We start from the raw sequence: 23151 nt of genomic DNA on the forward strand, positions 1-23151 counted from the left end.
GTAGCTCATAGCTCTCAGAGTGAGGTGATACAGCACAGATCAAACCTCTTCCTACACATCTAATGTTACAGGACATCTTAAGGTTACATGACATGTTTTCGTGTTGTTTTCTGATTGCGTTCCTTTCCGAGGGAGAAACGCCATGCTAGGTAGTCTGACTGAACTTGAACGTTGCACTTTACACAGATCTGTGGTGGTCAGAAACGAGAAAGAACCCTTACTCAGTTTAAACTCCTCTTCCCTACTGTACGTCGTCATTGCCCAGTCAAAGTCAAAGCCCAGAGTCAGAGCACAGGTGACTCTGACTTGTGTATCGTAGCGTGTTGGGTGTATTCCAGGTAAGGACTGTAAAACACTTTCTACTCCACACAATACTGTACTTATTTTTGTTTTCTTTTGATGCTTACTTGTCGTTGTTGAGACAAGGGCACAGTGTATTATATTAATACCAATGTCTGATTATTTTTTGGTGATAATTATTACTGAAAACGTTAATTCACTGTATGAAACAAAGTCCTATGTTTGTGCTTTTATTACAGACACGAATTGGTAGCATAGTTAACATTTTATCAGCTTTTGTTCCTAAAAGGGTTTCCACGGGAACAGCACCACCAGAAAGACAGTTTAGCTCCTATAGAATAGTAATGTTTACATCGTTTACAGTCAATAACATGTCAAATAAAACAAATCAACTGTCAGTTGCGTACGTGTCCACTTGTTTGCTAACTTATCAATGCATTTAAAATGTATCTTTTCACAATAAGAGGACATTGCATTTGTCTGGTTGACCTCCCCCCCGTGGCTTTGATGAATGCCCAGATTATACGATCAAAGTGTTTCTAGAATTAAAGGGTAGGGAACAGGAGGCCCCACTGTGGAGAGGAATTCAGTGCAGCAGTTTTTGTACCGTAACAGGATACCCCACAGTTAATTCAGTCAGCCATGCTGATTCACAGGCAGACACAGACAGCGCAAAGCATTACATGACATCCAGTCTGTCAAGTGTAAATATTTTTATCTTTAGCTAAATGGGGGGGGGGGGAATACGAATGTACAGAAGAGAACATAAAGATCATCTGAAGAAAAACACACTATTAGGCCCACGAGGACACAAGAGGATCAAGCAGAAATGACGTCTGCGCCAGAGGTCTCCCACACTGGATCTGAACAGTGCTGGTCGGTGTCCCCCTTTTGGCAAGTGTATGGGAGGTGGCAGGGGGGGTGGTGGGGGGTGAAGCGGGCCAGGTGAACCCTTTTTTCAGAAGCGTACACTCGTTCAGACCGTGCACTTATTCATGCACATCAGCAGCTCCATCCTCAGGGCGATGCGGGTGTGCCAGCCCAGCGGCAGCAGACGGACGTAGCGGGCGATGATGGGCGGGCGCAGCAGGTTCTGCACAGACGAGGAGCGGTCCGAGTTGCCGTAGAAGACCTGAGGGGGGAGAGAAGAACCTGTCATGGTCTCAGTCTGCAGAGACGCTGGACCACGAGGAGTTCTACCTCCCCTGGGAGAATCACTTCTCTTACATCCATAGGAAACAAAGATTTGAACTTGATAGACTTTTCATGGCATCTACAGAACCTAGTCCCAGGCTGGCCAACCCTGCACTTGGAGATCTACCCTCCTGTAGCTTTTCCCACCAACCCCAGTTAATAATTTCAATCTCAATTTCAAGCGAGGGCCGCTGTCCTGCATGTTTTAGACGTTTCCCTGCTCCAGCACACCTGATTCAAATGAATGGTCATTACCCGGCTTCCACAGAGCTTGATAACAACCCATTCATTTGAAACAGGTGTGCTGGAGCAGGGAAACGTCTAAAACATGCAGGACAGCGGCCCTCGAGGACCAGGATTGGAGAACCCGGGTTCAAATGAAACCCTACAGGACGGCAGCATCAGGGCTAGGCAGGTCCCGATCTCCTCTTGTGAGTTCTTCCCGTATATATCTCCAACCTTGTCTTCGTCTTCACTTACCCTGTTGTTGCCAGTCTGGTCCTTGTAGTAGATCCAGTTGAGGTTCTCCACGGTTCGGTACTGGACGCTGTACTTGGTCACCCACTCGTCCGCGTCACAGCGGCCTTGGGTGATGATGCCGGACACCACGCCCACCTCCCTCAGATCAATCTGGATCCACTGGCTGTTGTCGTTGATCTTGGACAGCCAGGTACACCTGAGAGAGGACGGGAACACAGTCCAGTCTGTCCCATCAGCATGGTTCAGTATGCCACGTAGTAAAGCAACGTGTTGACGCTGAGGTGGACTGACCCGAAGCCCTGGTTGTTGAGCCGGGCCTTGCCAGGGGTCCAGGAGGAGTACCAGCCGATGTACTGGTCACCGTTGGAGCATGTGATCTGCTCGTCTGTTAAGGAACCGGCCTCGAAGCCCAGGGGTCTGTGGTAGGGACACTCTGCACAGAACATGCACAAAGCAGATCAGCTGGGTTCACCAAATCCTGACCTGTTTCAATGGTTCAGTCCTCTCCCACCGCCCGCCCCAAAATCTGATATGGTAAAATATTACATTTCACCAAGTTGGTTCAGTAGTAGTGGCAAGATGTGGTTACCCCAAGGCTGTAATCATAATATATATTCGGGGGGACACATCCCCCCCCCAATATTCAAATCTGGTCAAAATGTCCCCCCCATTATTTATATAAAAATATAAACGTGCTACGCTACGACAGGCAACCACACACGCTGTCCGAAATTATCATAACAAATTTAATTTGTCGCCCCCAGTGTTGACTCCATGGCTACGGCCTTTGGTTACCAAACACTGTCCGAGTTCAGACATGATGCTGACTGTGGACAAACCCAACTTGTCAATTATAAAATTGACTTTTCAGTACTAGATCATTTCTAGTTTGATCACGGCTGACATACTGTGCACAGGACGACAGCCACCAGTTTAGGCAAAGTAGCAGCCAAAGAAGTTCAAGATCATCCAACGATTCCCTTCCCCCCGTGTGGGCTAGAAATCAACAGAGGGTTTGATATCCATGTGCCCTTCGGAAGAGGGCCAACCGCGTGGCATTGGCCTTGCGTGTTGTGGCCGGATGAGCGTTGGGGCATCACAGCCTCACGTGGGCTGGTGTGCCCAGTACCCTCCTTGTTTTAGGTGAAGGACATGCCCTATTTCAGGCCCCTTAATCTGCTCATCACATTGCTTTACTAGTAATGGGATTATCTAACACTATCCAGCATATGCGTCATGCATATGGAGTCAGGTGGCTGAGCGGTTAGGGAATCGGGCTAGTAATCTGAAGGTTGCCAGTTCGATTCCCGGCCGTGTCAAATGATGTTGTGTCCTTGGGCAAGTCACTTCACCCTACTTGCCTCGGGGGGAATGTCCCTGTACTTACTGTAAGTCGCTCTGGATAAGAGCGTCTGCTAAATGACTAAATGTAAATGTAAATATGCCCCTCTCTCTCTCTCATCTTTAACACTTTCTTTCTTTCCCTCTTTTCTTTTTCTTCTCCCTGCTCAGGAAGCCTTATACACACACACACTCACATTTCAGAATGCAGTGAGGTTGGATGTATAACATCCCATTTGTCATTTGAATTAAATCCAAACTCCAGGTTAGCTGACGGACCGGACTGGCCATTTATCACCACGGTGATAGCTGCAGCCACAATTAAGCAGAGGGGCACAGCGGAAAACTGTCAGCATTCTTCCTCGCAGCCAGCAGGGGCTTGTCCAGGTGCCGTCTTTCTCCTACACACAACCATCCACAACTTCAAAATGCTCTTGTGCCCACTGACAATTGAGCAAACATCCGGAAACCACTCGAGTTGGCCCAATTCATTGTTGTTCACAGTTTTCACACTACACTGAGCTACAAAATGGTTCTTTATATGGCAGAAATACAGCAGCACAACTTCCAACTGCATTTCAAAGTTTGAACAGGTGTAGCAGGCGACCTAACATTACGTCCAGGGGGAAAAGATGAGTGTTATCCCTCTGATCCTGCCTCAGCTTATGACAAGCATATCCCTCGCTGCCCTGCACTGCATCCTGTAAGTCAGTTTGCTAAACACAGGTAAGGACTGGAGAGCTTGCGTGTTGCTGCTAGTGGAGCACTTTTGAGACTAGCATTTAGTACATTAGCAGTGAGACAAGAAGTGACTACATTAGCAGTGCCAGTGAGACTACTAGCATTGAATACTACTTAGTGGTGACTACGTTAGCAGTGAGACTAGCAGTGATTACATTAGCAGTGCCAGTGAGACTACTAGCATTGAATACTACTTAGTGGTGACTACGTTAGCAGTGAGACTAGCAGTGATTACATTAGCGGTGACATAATTAGCAGTGGGCAGGCCCAGCAGGGAGGGCTCAGTGTCCTCACCAGGCATGCATTCCAGCGGGCTCCCCAGGGGGGAAGAGGGGGCCAGCACGGTTGCCAGAACAGGTGACACGGCGGGGGGTGTCCCCGTGGGCGAGTCCCCTCCTTCACAGTCACAAGTGCAAGCTTTCACCGTCCCCGTCCAGGTCTGAACCACCTCCTGCTGCTCCTCCTCCTGCTCCTCCTCCTGCACCTCCTCCTGCACCTCCTCCTCCTGGGGGAACGAGAACATCAGAACACACGTCGTCCGTGCAGAAAGAGCACGCAATAACTCAGCGAGCTAAAGGAAAAAAGCTGTTTTTTTTCCAGTGTGTAAGTGGTGGGGAGGTGCGGGTTTCCCTCTTCCTCCTTCAATGGCCGGCAAACCCTTGCTAGGCAACAGGACTAGCCATGCTACACTGGCACACGGAACAGGACACGGGATCACGGTAAGCCACTGTGAAACCCCTGCCAAAGCCTGTCGGTTCTGTCTCTCAATTCACCTCAGGGAAACTAGGTGAAGCACTTACCTCCTGCGTGTGAACTCCAATTAGGACTATGCCCATGCAGAAGCGGAAGAGAAGGAGATCGAAAGAGAAAGCACAGATGGTAAGAGAGGAAAGACATGCAGAAGTCAAGTTCACTTTATCATGTACAAATAAGTCAATCTAATGTAGGAGGAGAGTTTCTGGTGTCTGCAGAGAGGATGTGTGGGATCTCAGGTCCAGTCAGACAGACCTGACAGCCTGGGGGAAGAAGTGGTTGAGTGTGAACCTTGAAAATCAAGAGTTCACTCTAAGAAAAGAAAACACTGTAACAGAGGTGAAAAGCCTCTGTATTTGGAATATCATAGTTCAACCACACATGCAGCTATATAACAAGACTTGAGTAAGCATTTTCCGTTTACCCCTGTGTGTCCTGACAGTGGTGACCTCCCCCTATCAAAACTTCCACACAGCAACTGCATTACCTAGTCTAACAACCTCCATCGGACACCAGTGACAGCATAAAGACAAGCAGAGACTAGCAGAGCCCACAGAGGCCCATCCCAGTTCCTCTACGGGCTCTGCTGGTCAAGTTTTAGCTACAGCTCGGATGGACAAACTTACTGTGAGAGAGGAGAAAAAGCGACAACAGAACAGCCCAGCGCGCGGTGACCTCCATCTTCCTCATTGAGTGCGCAGGAATGTGATGTGTGCACTGATATCTGCAGCTACAGAACAGGATTACTCTAATCCCTCGCCACGGATGGTCTTATCTAACACCTGCTATCTGCTTGTCTCTGCCAACAAACCACACCCTCCACACCTTGCTGTGTGCTTGCTGGTCAGTCAACAGCCGCGTGAAAAAAACAACGGGATCATCCTGAGCATGTCACCAAACAGACAAACCCTGGGGTTTTCAGTGGTTGATATTGTAAAGATCAGTGTTCTAAAGTCTGCTGTTCTAAAACCTGGTGTTCTAGAGCCAGGGGTTCTAAACACTGGCGTTCTCAGGTTTGGTGTTCTAAAGCCTTGTGTCCTAAAAATACAAAGCGCTACACTAAGCCTATGAGACGGCCTGTTGGATATCAGAGGCTACCTGCTGTAATGTACCGATTCAGTCTTAGTAGATGTAAACAGACGAATCTGAACCTGAAGAGCTACGGATGGTAATTTGATCAAAGTAACGCCATGCAGCAAAGCGGTTCCCTCCCATCATTATGATTTACCAGTCATTCAATTATTGCGTCCATGCAATTGTTGACTGGGTCACTTAATTAACCTACTTATAAAGAACAGCTGGTGAAACGTTTGTGAAGTATATAGCGGTAGGCTTATGTGGCGCTCAGCAGGCTCCAAGAGATATTGATACATGAACTGTAGCTTTTAAGGTACTGCTTTAACCTATTCTACTGTTAGAACGCAACGAAACAATATGAAACTCCCCAGAGTTCGAGAGGTCAAGAAGCGGAACAAGCCGTGTGAGAAGCCTGTAAGAGTTCAAGCTCATTTAACCTTCATGTACAGAACTCACAAAGAGGTAGGCGAGTTTGCCAAACTGTACAGCTGGTTGGTCCTGTAAACCAGGGTCGAAATAACGTATTTCTACTTTACTCTGGACAGATCTGCCCATTGAACAGCAAGTTTCCTGGAGTGCCAAGGCGTCTTTCAACAGAATATTGTCAACAGGTGGGGCTGGAAGCTGCAAGGCTTTCGAAGATGAACAGGTGTTGTGTCATCTCTCGGGTCGAGGTGCGCTCGGCTCTGGAGACTTTGCGGCGTGGACAGCACGCTGCTGTACAATAGAGCGCTTAAAGCGGCTGTCTCATTTTTACATGTGTTCGTATTTTTATGCAATAAATGTTATCTCCATGCTTTTCAATTACCCACTGCTAGTCTGTTCCTTTTTAAACTTCGGTTTAAGTCAATCGGTAATGCCATGACTTGTGTTGCTATAAGGTGGCGCTCGCGCACCGTTTTTAAAGTCCATTTAACACGGGTATACAAATGAGAACGTGCAAGTTAATGTTCAGTTATAGGACCGAGTTAAATATTTGAAAACGTATTTTCTGGTCTCGGTCAGTAATCTAAATTGTCCGAAGAATTCAGGTATTTATGTTGTGTGCTGAACAGCCAAGTAAAACACAAGTGGAGAAGGCGGGGCATATTGTGTACACACCCAATGGTAAATCTCGACAGTGGGTCTTGGACCAATTGGGAATTGGTTTTCAGACGACTAGCCTCCTAATCGCATGCACAGACCAAAAGAACGGTAATGTGAATGTGTTCAAGTACTGACTTCATTTCGGCAAATTTATCCGTGACGGATCTAGTTGAGGCTTTAAGGTAAGCGTATTGTACATTAAATTGAAACTACTCTAGATATGTTGGTTCACTTTATTTTGTCTTCGCGTAACCTGTCATGTCTGAAGCCGTAATATTAGAAGTAAAGCAAGCAAGCTTGACCGATGCTTTCTACTTTTGCAGTTGGAAACCTGCACTGTAATTGTGACAGCCTGATGTCATTGAAACATTGCGTCGATCATGTAGATCATGTCTGCATGCTGTTTGTATCAAATGGGCCACAGCAGCCTATACAGAAAGCAGATCACGCACTTGTCTCCACTGCTATTAAACTCAATTGCGCATTGTATTTTTGCTGCGTGCAGACTACGGGTTGTGGGTTTTAATTGAATAATCCCATCACTTACCTCTGTTGGTGTGTTCTGAAAAACGGACAATTATTTGAAACATGTATGTTATCCATTTCATTACTGAACTTCATATAATCTCATTTGAATAATTTATCCACACTATAAAATAAAAAATAAATGGAGGGTCTCCACGTCTCCTCTCCTTTTTCATCTCACTTAACTCGTGTGTCACTTCCCTTGAACTGTGTCTCCCCTCTCCAGATGCAGTTTATGCTGCTGTTCAGTCGGCAGGGCAAACTCAGGCTTCAGAAGTGGTATGTGCCCCTTTCTGACAAGGAGAAGAAGAAGATTACCCGAGAGCTGGTGCAAACAGTCCTGGCTCGGAAGCCTAAAATGTGCAGCTTTTTAGAGTGGAGGGATCTCAAGATTGTTTACAAGAGGTCAGTGCTAAAGCTCTGGTTACTTTCACCACAACAACATAGTATTTTTCGACTGAAGGCCACAAAGATGAAATGAGGAAACATGCTAGAACAGTAGCTTTGAAATTCTAGTTATTTATCTACACTGTCATAGTTGACGACCAAGATTGGCACCTTCTACAGCAGCACATTCTTGAAGGGGTAAAGCTCAGTGGTTAGAGCATTTGACAGAAGATGTCACATGTTAGAATCCTCTCCAGACGTTGCTTTGGTTAAAGCTAAATAAATTATTAACATTACATTGTGTCAGACACACCATGACATGTGAGTGCTTCCTTTCTACATTTACATTTACATTTATTCATTTAGCAGACGCTTTTTCTAGAGTGAAGTTTTGAGGTGAGGGTTAAAGAGAGATGGGAATAGCTGATTGCTGCGGAAAAAAAGAGGAGCATTATTCTTGCCTCACTATCCGCAGTTGCCGTGCCAACCGATGGGTAGGCAGAGCCTTGGTGACCCAAACACGGCAGCCTCACATGACACCTGGGACGCTGACCAATCAGTGACCTCGCTCTGCTGCAGCACCAGACAAGAATGCAGCACTGACTGCATACAAAGTTCACTCTGTGACACGCTATGTTTGTCTGACAGTTCAGTTCAACAAAGCTATAGCTTGAATCTTCTTTAAAAATAGCCTTAAAGTTGACTGTTGGAAAGTTTTCACATGAGACAATAGGTCTGTTGTGTCCCGGGGTTTCATGACACAGAGCTAACCCACTAGCATGCTAGCAAGAGTTCCACACAGTACTGATAGGTGCTCATAACATGCACAAGATGTTTAGATCCTCAGTGGTGGGTTTACTCACATCCTCAGCCTCGTAAAATCCACCAGGAACCGAGAGTGAGAGAGTCACCCTGCTCTTTATCCTCACTTGTTTATTACCTCAAATTGTCTTGGATATGAAACGTCACAGCACTGATAATGTATTCATGAGATTCAATCTCATCGTTGATTGCCACCGTCTGGTTTGTCCATTTCAAGCTCCAGTGAGGCCGAGCAGCGTGTTCAGATGAAATGGGAACCAGAGCCAAAGTTTCAGTCCCTAAGCACATACTTAACAGATTTGACAAGCTGTAGCCTCATTGCTAGCGGCACAGTGACTGCCAACCAAGCATATTAGAACGACAACAACAGAAAAGAGATAGGGTAATACGTTTTTGTCATGTTTGTTCAAAGCCTTGGTTTCGTAGACCAATGAGAGAGATTCAAAAACTGAGATGGATTTCAAAGATACTTGACAGTTTTAGCAGTCTGTCGTAGAATGAACATCCCAGATTGATGTTTTTGAGTTTGTTCATTTCCTGGTTAATTTAGAGATGTAACTCCACCAGGGTTATCAACCAACTGGCTACCCCCCCCCAAGAGACTCAAAATAGAGTCAGCTGGCACCGTTATTAGCCAACAGTCACATGCTATAAGAGTACTTCAGGATTAGCAGGGATCAAGAACAACAGAGAGGTCTGGAGTCACAAACCCCTCAGCTCCCTGTTACTCGAGGCTGTTAAATGAATATCCCCCCACATGCTGAAAACGGCAATACTTCATTTCGGAGAAGCGCTCCCTCAGCACTCTGGCGGTGTGATGAGGGGGGGCGATACATCACTGAGCTCTCAGTGGGAAGGGAGTGCCGAGGCTTTGTCTGCAGCCTCTGAGGCGAGGGATGAGTAGCGAGTCGAGCCAAGGCTGCTTACTCTAATATATATTTATTTTTTAGGTCTTTTTCCTGCTTAATTTATTGGAGGGACAGGGTAGTTGGAGAGAGATGGGAAAGCAGTGCAGGGAATGGCCTCAGTCGGACTCGAACCCAGACCCCTATGTTGTGGTACATTTACATTTAGTCATTTAGCAGACGCTCTTATCCAGAGCGACTTACAGTAAGTACAGGGACATTCCCCCGAGGCAAGTAGGGTGAAGTGCCTTGCCCAAGGACACAACGTCAGTTGGCATGACCGGGAATCGAACTGGCAACCTTCGGATTACTAGTCCGACTCCCTCACCGCTCAGCCACCTGACTCCCACGCTCTTACCCAGTGCACCCCCGCCCTGATCACTGTAATATAACCAGACCTGATGGACCTGCCTTCTGCATGCTCTCACCCTCTCCATCTCTCTGGGAAAAGCCCGCATGCTCATCCTGGTCTCATCAATTACTAAAAAATGACTTTTAGAGCCTTTTAATGGTTTTACTGTCTCAGTTGGTGGTTTATATTTTAAAATATATCGTAGACTCTTTTTTTTTCTCTTCCCTCCCCCATGGACAGTTTAGGATTGTGCTGTCATGCTGTTGTGCCTTTGCAGATACGCCAGCCTGTACTTCTGCTGTGGCATCGAGGATCAGGACAATGAGCTCATCACTCTGGAGATTATCCACAGATATGTAGAGCTTTTGGATAAGTACTTTGGCAGCGTGCGTTTCCTCCTCACTTTTCTACATCCCGACCCTTGTGAAAACTTGTGTGTTCAGTCAGAAGCTTTATTCTTATGTGCCAGTGACACTTTATGCTCAAGCTAGTTCCAGTGGGCTTTGCCCGTAAGTCAAGCACAGCTCTGACAGATGCCAGAGGCACACTATGCGCAAGCTAGTTCTAGTGAGTTTTATCTGAAAATAAAGCAAAGCTTTGACAGAGCTAATGTTATTTCATGCACTGTTCCTGGCAAAATACACATCGCTTCTTGACTCCAACCATCAAAATACTGTTAGAACAATGCACTTCTAATCCTTGATTGCTTGCTGTACTTTTTAAATGCACTATTTTAAATCATTTATTTCGCTTTGGCTCAACGCCTTGGCTAGATATAGCTCCGCATGGTTGCAGACTGTTGTACTGTTCCTGGGTTTGCTCTCTGTAGGTGTGCGAGCTAGACATCATCTTTAACTTTGAGAAGGCCTACTTCATCCTGGATGAGTTCCTGCTCGGGGGTGAGGCCCAGGAGACCTCCAAGAAGAACGTGTTGAAGGCCATCGAGCAGGCAGACCTACTGCAGGAGGTAAGGGACCACTCGAAGGCTCTCCCCCAGCCCCCAAATCAAGGCCTTTTCCATCCTTACCAAACCTAACCCAATTTACTGCATTGGAAGATCATTGTCAAGTGTTGAGCAGATTGAAGTGTTGTTTGTGTAGTGTAGTCACACCACTTTGATACAGCCAGTAAAATTTGGATGCATTTAATGGCCACTATCATACATCTTCTGTGTTCCAACCACACCTTTGTCCAGAGACGTGTGGCATTTGTACCAGGAGATAAGCAGACTCGGTGGTTACGTAGCCTAGGAGATACATTTTGACACATCAGTCTCACAAACTGTGACTGTCTGTTACGTCGATCAGACCTTTCAGACACAGACGTTGTTGTTAACTCATCTGAAGGAGCATGGTGATATGAGTGAATGTCCCAGAATGCAACAGCCCCCTGTCAGGCGGGTGATGTGGCGGCGCCTCTGTTCCCCACAGCAGGGTTCCGCCATTCTGGTTCTGCTCCTGCTGACATGTGGCTCTCTCTCTTTCTCTCTCTCTCTGTCTCTCTCTCTCTTTGTCTCTGTCTCTCTGTCTCTCTCTCTCTTTGTCTCTGTCTGTCTCTGTCTCTCTCTCTCTCTTTGTCTCTGTCTCTCTCTCTCTCTTTCTCACTGTCTCTCTATTTCTTTTTCTTTCTCTCTGTCGCTTTTTCTGTATATTTTGTCTGTCTTTCTTTTTCTCTTTCTCTTTTTCTCTCTCTTTCTGCCTCTTTACTTCTGCTTGTGATTTACAGAACCTAGATTTTCAGATTCGCCTATTTCCAGGTACAGTTCATAAACCCATTTTAAGCAGAGCCCAGCACTAGTTAGCAGTTTGACCCCAGTAGCTGTAGTTGGAAGTAAATGCACCAAGGAAACCTAACATACCAGCAACAACAACAACATTCCTACTCCTTGTTAATATTCAATAATAATAATCAGAATACCCACTTGTAGTCACATTATACCATACAACGTGATGTTGTAGTTACTGGTATGATGTTTTCCAAATGTTTACAATATAGTAATACTCTCATGTAGTTGTACCTAAAGACTAACTAGTAACTAGCCAACAGTCATTCAGCAATCAGACACCTGTTAAGGAAAACGTTTTTCCTTTCTCAAGGCTTTTGTCGGACTGAACCTTATTGCTATTCTCCGTTTCACTGTAAAGTTAAGGAGAATAATTGCTCTCTGTGTCAGCTGCTCTTGGGCCTGATGAGAATGTGATGATAGGGGAATCTAAATATTTTCAGGGAGGAAGACGATACTTTTTAATTGCAGTGAACATGAGCCATGGGCTTGACACAAACAGCCTCGATTTTTTGGAATTTGGGTTCATGTAAGATGAAAACATCAGATTAGATGAATAAATCTCTGCAACTTATTGGCCGCACTGTTGCTAAATTATTGTGCCCTGCTGCAATAGGCATCATAGGCTGTGAAACCCTGGTGACTGCAGCTAGCCTGCTCATGTTATCAGTTGGTTACAGTTCTGTAGCGGTCCCTATGCCCTGCTTAGTTTAGCATAAAATGAGTTGCTCTCATTTTATGCTAAACTAAGCATTTTCTGGGGGGTATTCAGGGGAGCAGACGGGAATCCACTCCAACACTGTCAAGGGCTTTCAGCTACGCAAACACAAATGAGTCCCGAAGGATACTTGTGTCTCTGAGAGAAGCTTCAGAATCAGGCAGAAAGGTGCAAACCACGTTAAGGATTCATTGTACTGTACCCTTACTGTAGTCCGTACAGTTCCTTTAGAATAGAACCTAGTTTAGTGCTTTCACCTACACCCTGCCCCTCCTGCCTCCTCATCTATGTCCCCATGGACTTCCCACTTCCTATCACCTCCTGTGATTCACCTCAGCCTTAACTATTTTCTCCCTAGCCTGGCACCGTTCTTTCCTTTTTGTTTCTATTTCCTCTTGTGCCATGCCGGTTGTTCATTCGCTCCCCGGGAGAAGGAAGACGGACACAGGAGTCTCTAGCGGCCAATCCGCAGCTGGCTTGAGAGACGAGGCATCTGATTGGCTCGATTCTGTATTTGTAGAGCCAGAGTGAAGACTGGGGAGGGTTGCCCAATGAGGAGATCTTATAGAGAGCCCGTCTCTCCGTCCAAGTGCTTGGTAAATAATAGACTGATGCCAGTCAGTCAGGCAGCATGGGTTTATACTGAGTGGTGTGCCCTTTGACCTTTTACTGCATGGAGCATAATGTACTCACTTTGGTGTGTTTGTTTTATAATCTTATAATGCGCTAGGGGGGGCACATACATGTTCTAATCAGACATTAGATAATTCTGGTCATAAGGTCTACCTCAGGCAGCGGGTTTTAGAATCTAGAGCATTTTTATCATGTGTTGGGTGATGACAGATAAAGTGTTGTTACTTCTAAGACAAAACATCTGTTAATCTATTTATACGGTTAATTACAGAAATTATTGGCTTCAAAGAAATCCAGATACAAGACTGTTATACTGAAAGCAAATGTTTTGGATATTGCAAGTGAAGAGAACCGCACTGCCTGGGTGACGAGTGCCACATTTACGGCATTATATTGCCATGAGAGTGTTTGGATTAATTACATCCTGTTTAAAGGGACTGAATGCCCCTTTAATTGGGCAACAACTGCTAATGATACACCTCATTCAGACTAGTCAAATCCCCAAACAGTTCTCACATGGCCTTTTAAGGTACATTTGGTTTTGGTAAGAGTCTTCCTGCTGAAGACTACCGTTTAGTTTCTCATTCCAAACACCACCTGCAGCCAACACAGCAGTGATTGTGGGACCATGCTGTTAATTAGCATTCCACATTAACGTTTTAATTTTAATTGGTCAACACTTTAATTATTCATGTTGAGACCTGTCGGGGATAATCTAAAGTGGCCACAATGACGTACTGATAATGGAAATTAAGCTATGAAGTGGAATTGAATATGGTAAGTAAATGTTATTCCCCAGCTGGTGGGTCAAATGTGTACGTTTCTAATGGAATAGGCCCAGTGATAATAATGACCACAAACATAACTCCCTTGTACTCTCTGATGTAACTGCATGGTCAGCACACACATTCAGGTCACGCAACCAGACAAGCTAATTACACGAAGTTTTCCAATTATAATTCAGGGGGGAAATCCTGCAACAACAGAAAAATCGTATCACAACTTTTCACTGAGGATTGTGGACTTTGATTCCACAAATATGTCTTGCATGTGCGTTGTATGCGTTGTGGATGAAGGAAGGGAAAATTAGGACTTGGGGCCCTGGGCTTAAACGCATTAATAGTGCATGGTGTGGTAATTACTTTGGAGGAAGACATTCCTCAGGGGATTTGAATGAAACTATTTCAATTAGTCTTTAATGAAAACTTTCTATGTGCCCGGGTTATTATTGCAGCGTAAGCAAATGTGATCGTTTGGGGGGAAACAGTGTCTCAGTACTTTCTGCACGTAGAGACTGAATTAGAGTGACGCAAGATTGATCAGATAAGGACTGCTTCCTCTTCATCTCACGGAGGACCTGTTCTTGTGGTCCGTGGGAAACATAGTCTCGTGTTACTGAGGGGATCGGGCTAATTCTTTTGTTCGATCAATGTTTATCCTGCAGGTATGCTGAACCCCAATACGGCCTCTGAATCCTCAGGTCTTTTTCAGAGTTAGACCCAGATGAGGTGAATACTATCTGCCTATGGGTCTCCCTCCTAGAGTCCTCGTAGTTAGATGGCTTGTCTGTTCATAGTGTCACAACCCTTAATAAAGACAGTGTCCATCCCTACAGCCCTCAGTAGTAGTCGTTTGCACTGATAAGAGACACTTACTAGATATTGACGTCACTGGAGACCACTGTTTGCGAGTCGTCTGTGTTTGTGTGCTTGCTTCCCCTGGAGTGGCCTGTACCATCGTCAGTTTCTCCCACTACACTGACACCGAGTTTAACTGTAGCTTTTAACTAACATTGGACAACTTTAGACAAAAGACGCTTAAAAAAAAAATACAATGTGTGTCTTCGTGAGACCAAACAAGGCCCTTGTTCTAGATACTAGACCTAGGTAGAATAGATCTAGATGTCAACTTTAGGATTGGTTATGCATCTGCCAGTGGTACTGTACCTGAGTAGAATGAGTAGATTTGCCTTTTGAAACATTGAAAATCAAAACACAGAGAAAAGACTCCTTTAAACTCTGTACCGTGTACCTGTTGCACCCCCCCCCCCCCCCCACCTCCCCTCCACCACCACCAGGTGATAGATAACCCCACGCCCCCCCCCCCCCTGCCTGCCGCTGTTGTCTTGCATGTTCTGCATCTCGTGGCTGTGTGGTGGCCGGCACGCCTGGGCTTGTACGGTCGTGTCTTGTAAGCTGTGTACTTCTCTCCCCCAGCCACGACATGAGTACTTTAACGTGCCCGTCTACTGAACGGCTGCCATCGCCGCTGCTGCTGCTGCTGCCGCCGCCGACTCCGCCCACCCTGCATGCTGAGCCCCTTCCCCCTCTGTGCCTGGCTCCTCCCCCCCTCTGTGCCTGGCTCCTCCCCCCTCTGCCCCAAGCATCCGCCTCACATCTTCACTGGTCTATTCCACCCCACACACAACGCTGTTGGGTACTCATGTACTCATGCAGGTTCAATCCCTTCCTGTGATTTCCAGTGGTCAGTTTTGCTCTGTAAATAGTCCATGGCTTGAAGTGTAAGATTCCCCTAATAGACATTCTCTATTCAGTGAGATGCTTAATTTGTTTGTTGTTTTTTGAACTATCATGGCCATGGTTTTTTTTTTTTCATTTTTTTTTTTTTTGTATGTATGTACCTGTCAAGTTATGTGTTTTGTTTAGGATCTGTTTGTTATTAACTGTAGATTGTTTACAAAAGGTCATTAGGAACTAGTCCCTTTCCTGACCCTCTACATCCCTTGTCTGTTGAGTGGATTTGACCATTATCCTTCAATTTATCAAATCAAAAATGTCAAATCTAATTTTATTTGTATACCCCTTTTCAAATTATCCCATAAAATCTTATCTAAAGAAACCTATCCTATTGTATTTAAAATCAGAAAGTTGCATATAGCATTATTCATGGCATCGCTTAAATGTAGTGCTATATTATTATTTAAAGTTTAAATAACCTGAAAGTTAGTTTTCTGTTTGCACTGTTTAACCCAAGACATACTATTTGGTTTGATTTGTCATACGACTGGAGATAAGGCTTATATTTGAATAAAACCTTATCGTAGTCATGTTGGCCTGCTGTTATTGTGTCTTAATAAATTAACACCTCGTTGATTGAATGTTGATTCCAGCTCCGCTTGTCCTGACACATGTCCTGACTGACACATGCTGTACACACACACACAAACACACACACAAAGACGTGGTGTGTGACCAAAGTACAGTATTAGCTTCTTTGTTCAAGTATTACAACCGAACACATTATCCACCAGTAATCATGATGACAAACACTGTAGGACACAGGGATTGAACATTACTCTCACAGTGGGATGTGTGGTTTCCAGTAATGATAATGGGTGAATAATTGATAAGCCAGACCTTAACATTTGTGAGAGGAGATGGAAAGTAGAGGTTATCTGATGCGGAAGCTTGGCAAACGTGGCAATTGATCATCCTCTCCTTTTACTTAAGAAAATATTTAATGTTTTTGCTGTGTGCTGACACAAATCCTCTCTTTACTTTGTGCTGAACCTTGTTTTAGGATGCCAAAGTAAGTTATTAATTTTTTTTGTGCAATCTGTTTTAGAGTATAGATGATAGGAAAATCAGACAGAAGTATTTTGCTATGGATTTTGTTGTATCCATTGACTACTTATTAAAAAGTGTAACACATGATTTGCATTGGATTATAACTACACACGTTCTTTCTACATACAAACATCCAAACTCATTGGATTTTGGATCAATATTTGTGTAGTCCTTGAAATGTTGAACCACCACTAAAGGTCACCTTGGCTTTCTGTCTTTAAACCCATCACATTTTCAGAATATTTCTTGTCTTGTTTGTGTACTGGTTTGCATTGTTTGTCATAGTTTTGTTTTTGTAAACGAGTCCTAATCATCTGGACGGGGAATTGTTGACTGTGGTGCACCCACCTTGACATCATCAGTGACGGCTAGGTGGTCCTCTGGGGAGATACGATGCATGTCTGTTCAAAACAGTTCCCTAACATGGGTGTTGCCAGTGTCTGCAGTGTTGACGCTGTTATACTGGCTCAGTGTGGTCTCCCTCACCTGCGTTACGGTTCCCCTGTTCCACTACAGGAAACAGAGACCCCGCGCAGCGTACTGGAAGAAATTGGACTGACATAAGCACAGTCCCTCATCGACTGCTCAACCCACTCCACCTCCTCCTCCATCGGACTGCTTCTCTCCTGTCTGTTTAACAATGCAGCTCACTCAAACGCACAAAGACACACGCTTCCAGTGGTTTTCTGTGACACGTCAACTGTCTTGTTGCGCACGTATCATGTAGTGTTATCAGGCTATCTTACAATGAATTACTGTTTAGGATTCATCAAGACTCCCTGCCTTAATACTGTATATAAACTCTTAATGTGATCACCAAGAGTGTGTCCTCATCCGTCTAGGATGGAAAGAAAATAGGGAAGCTATGGTTGAAATGAAGTCTGTGATGGGTTGGGAATTGGGGGGGAAAGGATACATCCACGTTACCAAAGAGCCTTGATTTACCTAAATTTTTGTTGATGTTAACACTTTGAATTTGCTTTACATTTACATCAACCTTACTATGGCAAACTATGGCATAGTTTTGAAGCACAACGATTTAGTGCCCTGAACGTTTTCAGGAAGGTGCCACTGTGATAAGCGATGTATTACTACAGATGTCAGTAGACTTTTAGTAGGTCAATAAAACTGTAATTCTGTGTCCACCATGTATATCCCCTATTTTAATATCAGTAAACACTGCTAAGTCTATATTTGTGTCAAGACATGTCATGTATTTGAACCGTACAGTATTGGTTTGGTGTAATGAATTTATTTACACCAATGCATACGTGTTGGAGTCTTCTATATTGTCAAGGTTTTGTGAATCGTTCGTTCCTATCTTTCCTTTCACACTATCACAACTGTGTTTGCATAAATACTGTACCAAGATCAGAAAGGACAATACAACACAGTAGGATACTGATAGAGTCACATGGTTTTAATAAAAAAGTTTGATACTTTGCTGACTTGTTTCAGCTGAAAAGACACTAATTAGTGCTACTTTCATCAACTAAAAAAAATATTCAGAGTACATGTGCTTTTTCAGATAAGACAGTACGAGCGAGAACAGAACAAAAGAGAATATAAAAGATTCACACTCTAGACACTGGCTGCATAAATATTACTGGTCTAATTACAACACGGCCCAGCCCATCGGCAATAATCAGTAGCCACATACATACACATACAAAGGCGAGAGTCCACTCTACAAATCACCACACTACTCTTGTGCTCATTCATGTAACAAAGGTCTTGGTCTAGAAACACATGTTCCTACCTCCTCGGAGATCCTCTCCCACGGGGAAACCAACAACACACACGTCAATGAAACATAGATATAAATAAACTAGAACTAATTAAGTAACACATGGGCGCAGGTTTCAAAATCGGTGTCAAATTAATTCCTTTGATAATCCTCTCTTGCTTATTATGGTATGTCAAAAAAACACCAATTAGAATATACAAACTGAACACACTGGCATGGTACAAGAGACTGCATTGATGTGAGGCAGCAGTGAAGCCGTAGCTGATTAACTGGACGTTCAGCCCCCCCGTGGTGGAGGCCCGAGACACTGCAGTCAGCTGTTACTTCCTGGCTCGTTGCCCCGGTGATTCCATGGGTTCCTGGGCTTGTCTACTCCTGCTGCAGCAGCTCCCCTCTCTACCTGTCCCACTGCTCGTCCCGGTGCCCCTCCTCCACCACCACCTCGTACTCCTGAAGCTCTCGCTGCAACTCCTTCTCCCAGTCTGCGATCTCCTCTGGAACACACACTTTCACTTCCTTAATCTGCCCGGAAGGAACTCACACCTACTGAGAAGTAAGTTTGTCTACTTGGCAACATGGCACCAAGGCAGCCAGGTACTGGTACCAGGTACTGGTGATCCAAGTCAAACTGCACACTGGCAGGTGGGCCCCGGGAGGAATTTCTCCTGCCCTGTAACAATCACTGACCCAAACCAAACAGATGTGATTAATAAAGTAAACAAACTAACTTACTCAGACACGCCTGGACTGTGAGGGATGATCTTCTCATCTGGTCCTCGTAGGGAGCGAAAGAGATGGTGAGCAGACAGTGAGCAACCTGTTTCGGGTCTATTATTATCAAAAGTAAGTCATTAACAATGAATTAAATCCTTACCCAATGCATTAACCAGATTCCTTCACATTAACTTGATGACTTCTTGCTGATAAGTGAGTGCACAGCAGATGGACACAAACCATCTGTATAAGTGCTGTAGATTTCATACCTCATTAGGCTTAGCTGAAGGATTCATAATAAAAGTAAGTGATTTTGGTCTGACAGGATATGAAAAAGAACGAGCCAAAGAAAATCCTTTGTATTTGGGCATTAAGGAATAAAAGAAACATGAATCATACGTTATATATATATATTTTTTACCACTCATCATTCTTACCCACTGTGCACTAGTGGACCCTTACAGCAAAAGGCCATTTGAGGTGGAGAAAGAAGTGGATAGTGGTTGATGCCGATTTCTTTTTTTTTAAGGACCATGGGAGTGTTGTGAGCACAGAGGGGTGGAAGAGGTCCTTGACAGATGCTACCTGTGTTGGAGTAGATGTTCCTGTCCTCTCTCCTCTCTGCCGAGCGCAGCTGTTCTGCCAAGGCTGTGAGCTGAGCGGACGGCTTGAAGTAGTTTCTCCAGAAAACGTCCTCCTTTACACTGAAATACACCAAGGAGCCATGGTTTTATCAACCTCCACATACCTCATCACCTAAAGTGTTTGAATTTGAGATATGCTATAAAACGTACGTTTTATACTCGCTGTTTGGGGACCAGGTCAAAGCGCATCCTATTAAAAAGCTCATCCTCTTCCAACATGACCAAGGCAGTTGGGTACATCTAAACAAACTGAAATCTCACCCCTGCAGGTGGGTCTCGCAGAAAATGTCTCCTGTCCTGTAACAACCACTGAGGTAAACCAAACAGGTACTATGGTCTGCTTATCTTTTCTTCTTTTTTTTTTTTCCTGAAAAAACTTTTGTCTGCTCTTTGTTTAATTCACTTGTAAATGGTTCAGTTGTTATGGATCATGTGACCTCGTCAGAATAATGTACAGTTGGTGTTGGGAGAAGAATAACAGCAACTACCTACTGGCAAGACCAGGATGCAGGCCGGCCTGCATTATGTGTCAGGAAAGTGCATGATAACGAGCCTACATCCTGACAATTTGAGGGAAAGTGCATTAAACCTACGTTGTAAGCTACAGGCCCAAAAGTTGGTGAATAAAACTTTAGTTAGGATATTCTTTTGGTGATTTAATAATTAGGGTTCAAATCGGCAACAACTCTAAACACTAGCCTATAAACTATATTATAGACTGGACTTAGAAATGTACCAGTTAGAAATACTATTTAGGTCAAAACTAGTCTACAATTCCCAGGCTACTGTAGTAGGATAGAGTAGCAAGACTCGCAAGGATCACCTCAAGCTAACTATGGAAGTTTAGAATCATGTGACCCAACCGAAGCAGCTGTCTCGAGCTGTACAGTATAAACCCTTTAGCTCCGAGACTTTTAAATATTTCAAACGGTCCCAACAGGGTAAGTAATTTTTCCGAAACGATAGCTAGCTAGCTAGCTTTAGTTAGCTTCCAGGCTAAGTTACCTGACATAATACTCGTAGCGTTGCTACTACCATGCTAGTGTTACTTGTTAGCCTTCTCATAAGTACATTTTGAAGCCATACTGTACTAAAGCGTTTGTGGCGTAGTTTTTGTCGATCATAAATTATTCAATTGCAATGTTCGAATCCCATATGTGGGACCTTACTGTGGGACCCGCATTCAAACGATCACATATGTGACGCCACTCCTTAACGAGTTTTAAACACCCTGAAGTGACGGTTGGATTTGAAGGTTTTCAAATGGTTTGACGGATTTATAATTATATTATTGTAGTAGATTCTCCTGATAAACGTGTGAATAGTGAAAATCGTTTAAGTGCCTTTCATATTTAATTGTTAATAGTGACATAAATTGTTTAGGATTTATTCGCTAGTATGCTAGTTTAGTTTTTCTTACAGTAGGTGCCAGTGTTTGACTTTACTGTGGGACCTGCATTCAAACGATCACGTGACACTACTACTACGGCTTTTTAAACACCCTGAAGTGACTGTTGGATTATTATTTTAATTTTTTTAGGGGGGGGGGGGGGGGGGGGGGCTCATTTCTGGGGCTACCTCCCAGAAATTAGTCTCTGCAGGTTGGGATGTCTGCTAATGATAGGGTTCAATAGCAAATGCCGACCTAGCCACGATCGGAACACCTGTCCGCCACATCTCTTGTCAGATGATCTCTTATTCCTTCCATACCAGCATCCGGAAGTGACCATGACAAACGTCACGAATGTATGGTATTACGTCAACACTGACGACATACCGGGAGTCCTTTTTACCTGCTTTGGAGCGTGCACCGTTGGAGGTAATGTAGTTCGTTTGTAACTCAAACAACATACAATAACCACATGAGATGAAGCTAAACTATAGAGAAATGTTGGTAGTGTTAGGCTCCAGGTTGATTTGGAAGCTTGTATTGGAAATCAGGAGTGAAGCTGTTTGTACGAACTATTCTTTCAGCTGTGGTGAGGAGCCTGATCACGAAGCTGCCCTACACGGTCATTTTGACCTTGTGTGGGATCGTAATGGGCACTTTAAGCTTCCACTACGCAAAGGTATGAATGTCATTTGAATGAACGACAGCTAATTCTGTTCATGCTCATGAAGACAACTGTGTTATCCGTCATTTAACCCAGTGGTTCTCAACTCTGGTCCTCAAGTACCCCCTGTCCTGCATCTTTTAGATGTTTAACCCATCGAATGACCTTTAGTGGCCACTGCTTTCGTGTCACGTGTCTGGGTATTTGGAGCGGACGCCGCCAAAAACCCGAGCACTTTGATTGCGTCTCCAGGTGGATCACTTCACGACCGACCTGGCCCACATTTCCCCCAAGCTGCTAACGGACATCTTCATGCCCGTGCTGATCTTCAGCAGTGCGTTCGAGATCGAGTCTCACACCTTCAGAAGGTCCCTCTCACAAGTCAGTCTGAATCCCTTTTCTTGGTGCAGTTTTGAATGAGGACTAACCCAACCAGCCGTACGTGACAGTGAGACAGTGAACACATGGTTTGGGGTTGGTGGTGTTCCCCCCTGCCTGCAGGTCCTTCTCCTGGCCGTCCCTGGCTGCCTCCTCACCTGCTTCCTGATAGCAGTGCTGGTAGTGGAAGTTTACGCCTACGAGTGGGACTGGTACATTGGCATGATGTTTGGGTCCATTGTCAGCACCTTTGATTGCTTCATAACTTCCAGTCTACTCCGCAAGTCCGGTATGTTTTCAAACATGATGTGTCGTTATAGTGTATATGGTTGTGGAGAGAATTAGGCTATTGTGTTGTGCTGTTTGTTTTGCTCTTATCTGCGTCTTAATTGGAGAGACTGGTGGTTTTGATTGGTGGAAAGCGAGGCATGTTCTGTCGAACAGGCTGAGTTGACAGGCCACTGCAGCTGTGTTGTGATCTGCGTTAGGTACCTCCAAGGCACTCATCCTGATTATAGAAGGAGAGTCGCTGTTCAGTGAGGGGACGTCCTTCATCGCGTTTGAGTCGTTCAAAGACCTGGCCGTGGATCTTGTTAACTTCAACGGTATGGTGTAACCTGTCAAACGTATCTATCGATAGAAATGGTCAAGAACATTCTTTAAAAGTGTGATTGGATACTGCGTGTGTTCATACTCTGTGTGTTGTCATTCCACAGTAAAGTCGTTCAGCGTTAAGCTGGTGTTGAAGGTCTTTGGAAGCCCTCTCCTGGGCTACATCATGGCCAAACTCATCATGTTCTGGCTGTCGTACATCTTTAATGATGGGCTGATCGAGATCACCATAAGTCTCGCCATGACATACATCACATTTTACATCTGTAAGGAGGAGTCATCGGAGGAGTCATCGGTCGGCATCGAGTCATGTTGTCG

At 44.7% G+C, this 23151-nt stretch overlaps 2 protein-coding genes and 1 long non-coding RNA gene across 4 annotated transcripts; 2 read left to right on the top strand and 1 right to left on the bottom strand.

Moving 5' to 3' along the window:
• Window positions 1-1276: 1276 nt before the first annotated feature.
• On the bottom strand, window positions 1277-4892 carry LOC136935796 (retinoschisin-like). Its single transcript, XM_067229456.1, has 5 exons — window positions 4857-4892; window positions 4351-4561; window positions 2266-2407; window positions 1975-2170; window positions 1277-1432 (listed from the first exon to the last, which is right to left on the bottom strand). The coding sequence occupies exons 1-5, from the start codon at window positions 4890-4892 to the stop codon at window positions 1277-1279; spliced, it is 741 nt and encodes a 246-aa protein (XP_067085557.1).
• A 1268-nt stretch (window positions 4893-6160) lies between these two features.
• On the top strand, window positions 6161-6690 carry LOC136936343 (uncharacterized). The gene is made up of 2 exons (XR_010875056.1): window positions 6161-6348; window positions 6432-6690. It is a non-coding gene; the product is annotated as an uncharacterized lncRNA (long non-coding RNA).
• A 342-nt stretch (window positions 6691-7032) lies between these two features.
• Window positions 7033-17946, top strand: LOC136935898 (AP-1 complex subunit sigma-2). 2 transcript variants are annotated; one of them, XM_067229577.1, is made up of 6 exons: window positions 7033-7154; window positions 7724-7902; window positions 10241-10349; window positions 10793-10930; window positions 12985-13060; window positions 17201-17266. In XM_067229577.1, exons 2-5 carry the CDS (start codon window positions 7724-7726, stop codon window positions 13030-13032), a joined length of 474 nt encoding a protein of 157 aa, XP_067085678.1. In that variant the 5' UTR covers window positions 7033-7154; the 3' UTR covers window positions 13033-13060; window positions 17201-17266. The 2 variants fall into 2 exon arrangements, with proteins under 2 accessions (XP_067085678.1, XP_067085679.1); XM_067229578.1 differs by lacking the exon at window positions 12985-13060 and having other exon boundaries at window positions 17201-17946.
• The last annotated feature ends 5205 nt before the right edge of the window (window positions 17947-23151 follow it).

This window comes from Osmerus mordax, chromosome 26 (assembly GCF_038355195.1).
Source record: "Osmerus mordax isolate fOsmMor3 chromosome 26, fOsmMor3.pri, whole genome shotgun sequence".
NCBI lineage: Eukaryota > Metazoa > Chordata > Actinopteri > Osmeriformes > Osmeridae > Osmerus > Osmerus mordax.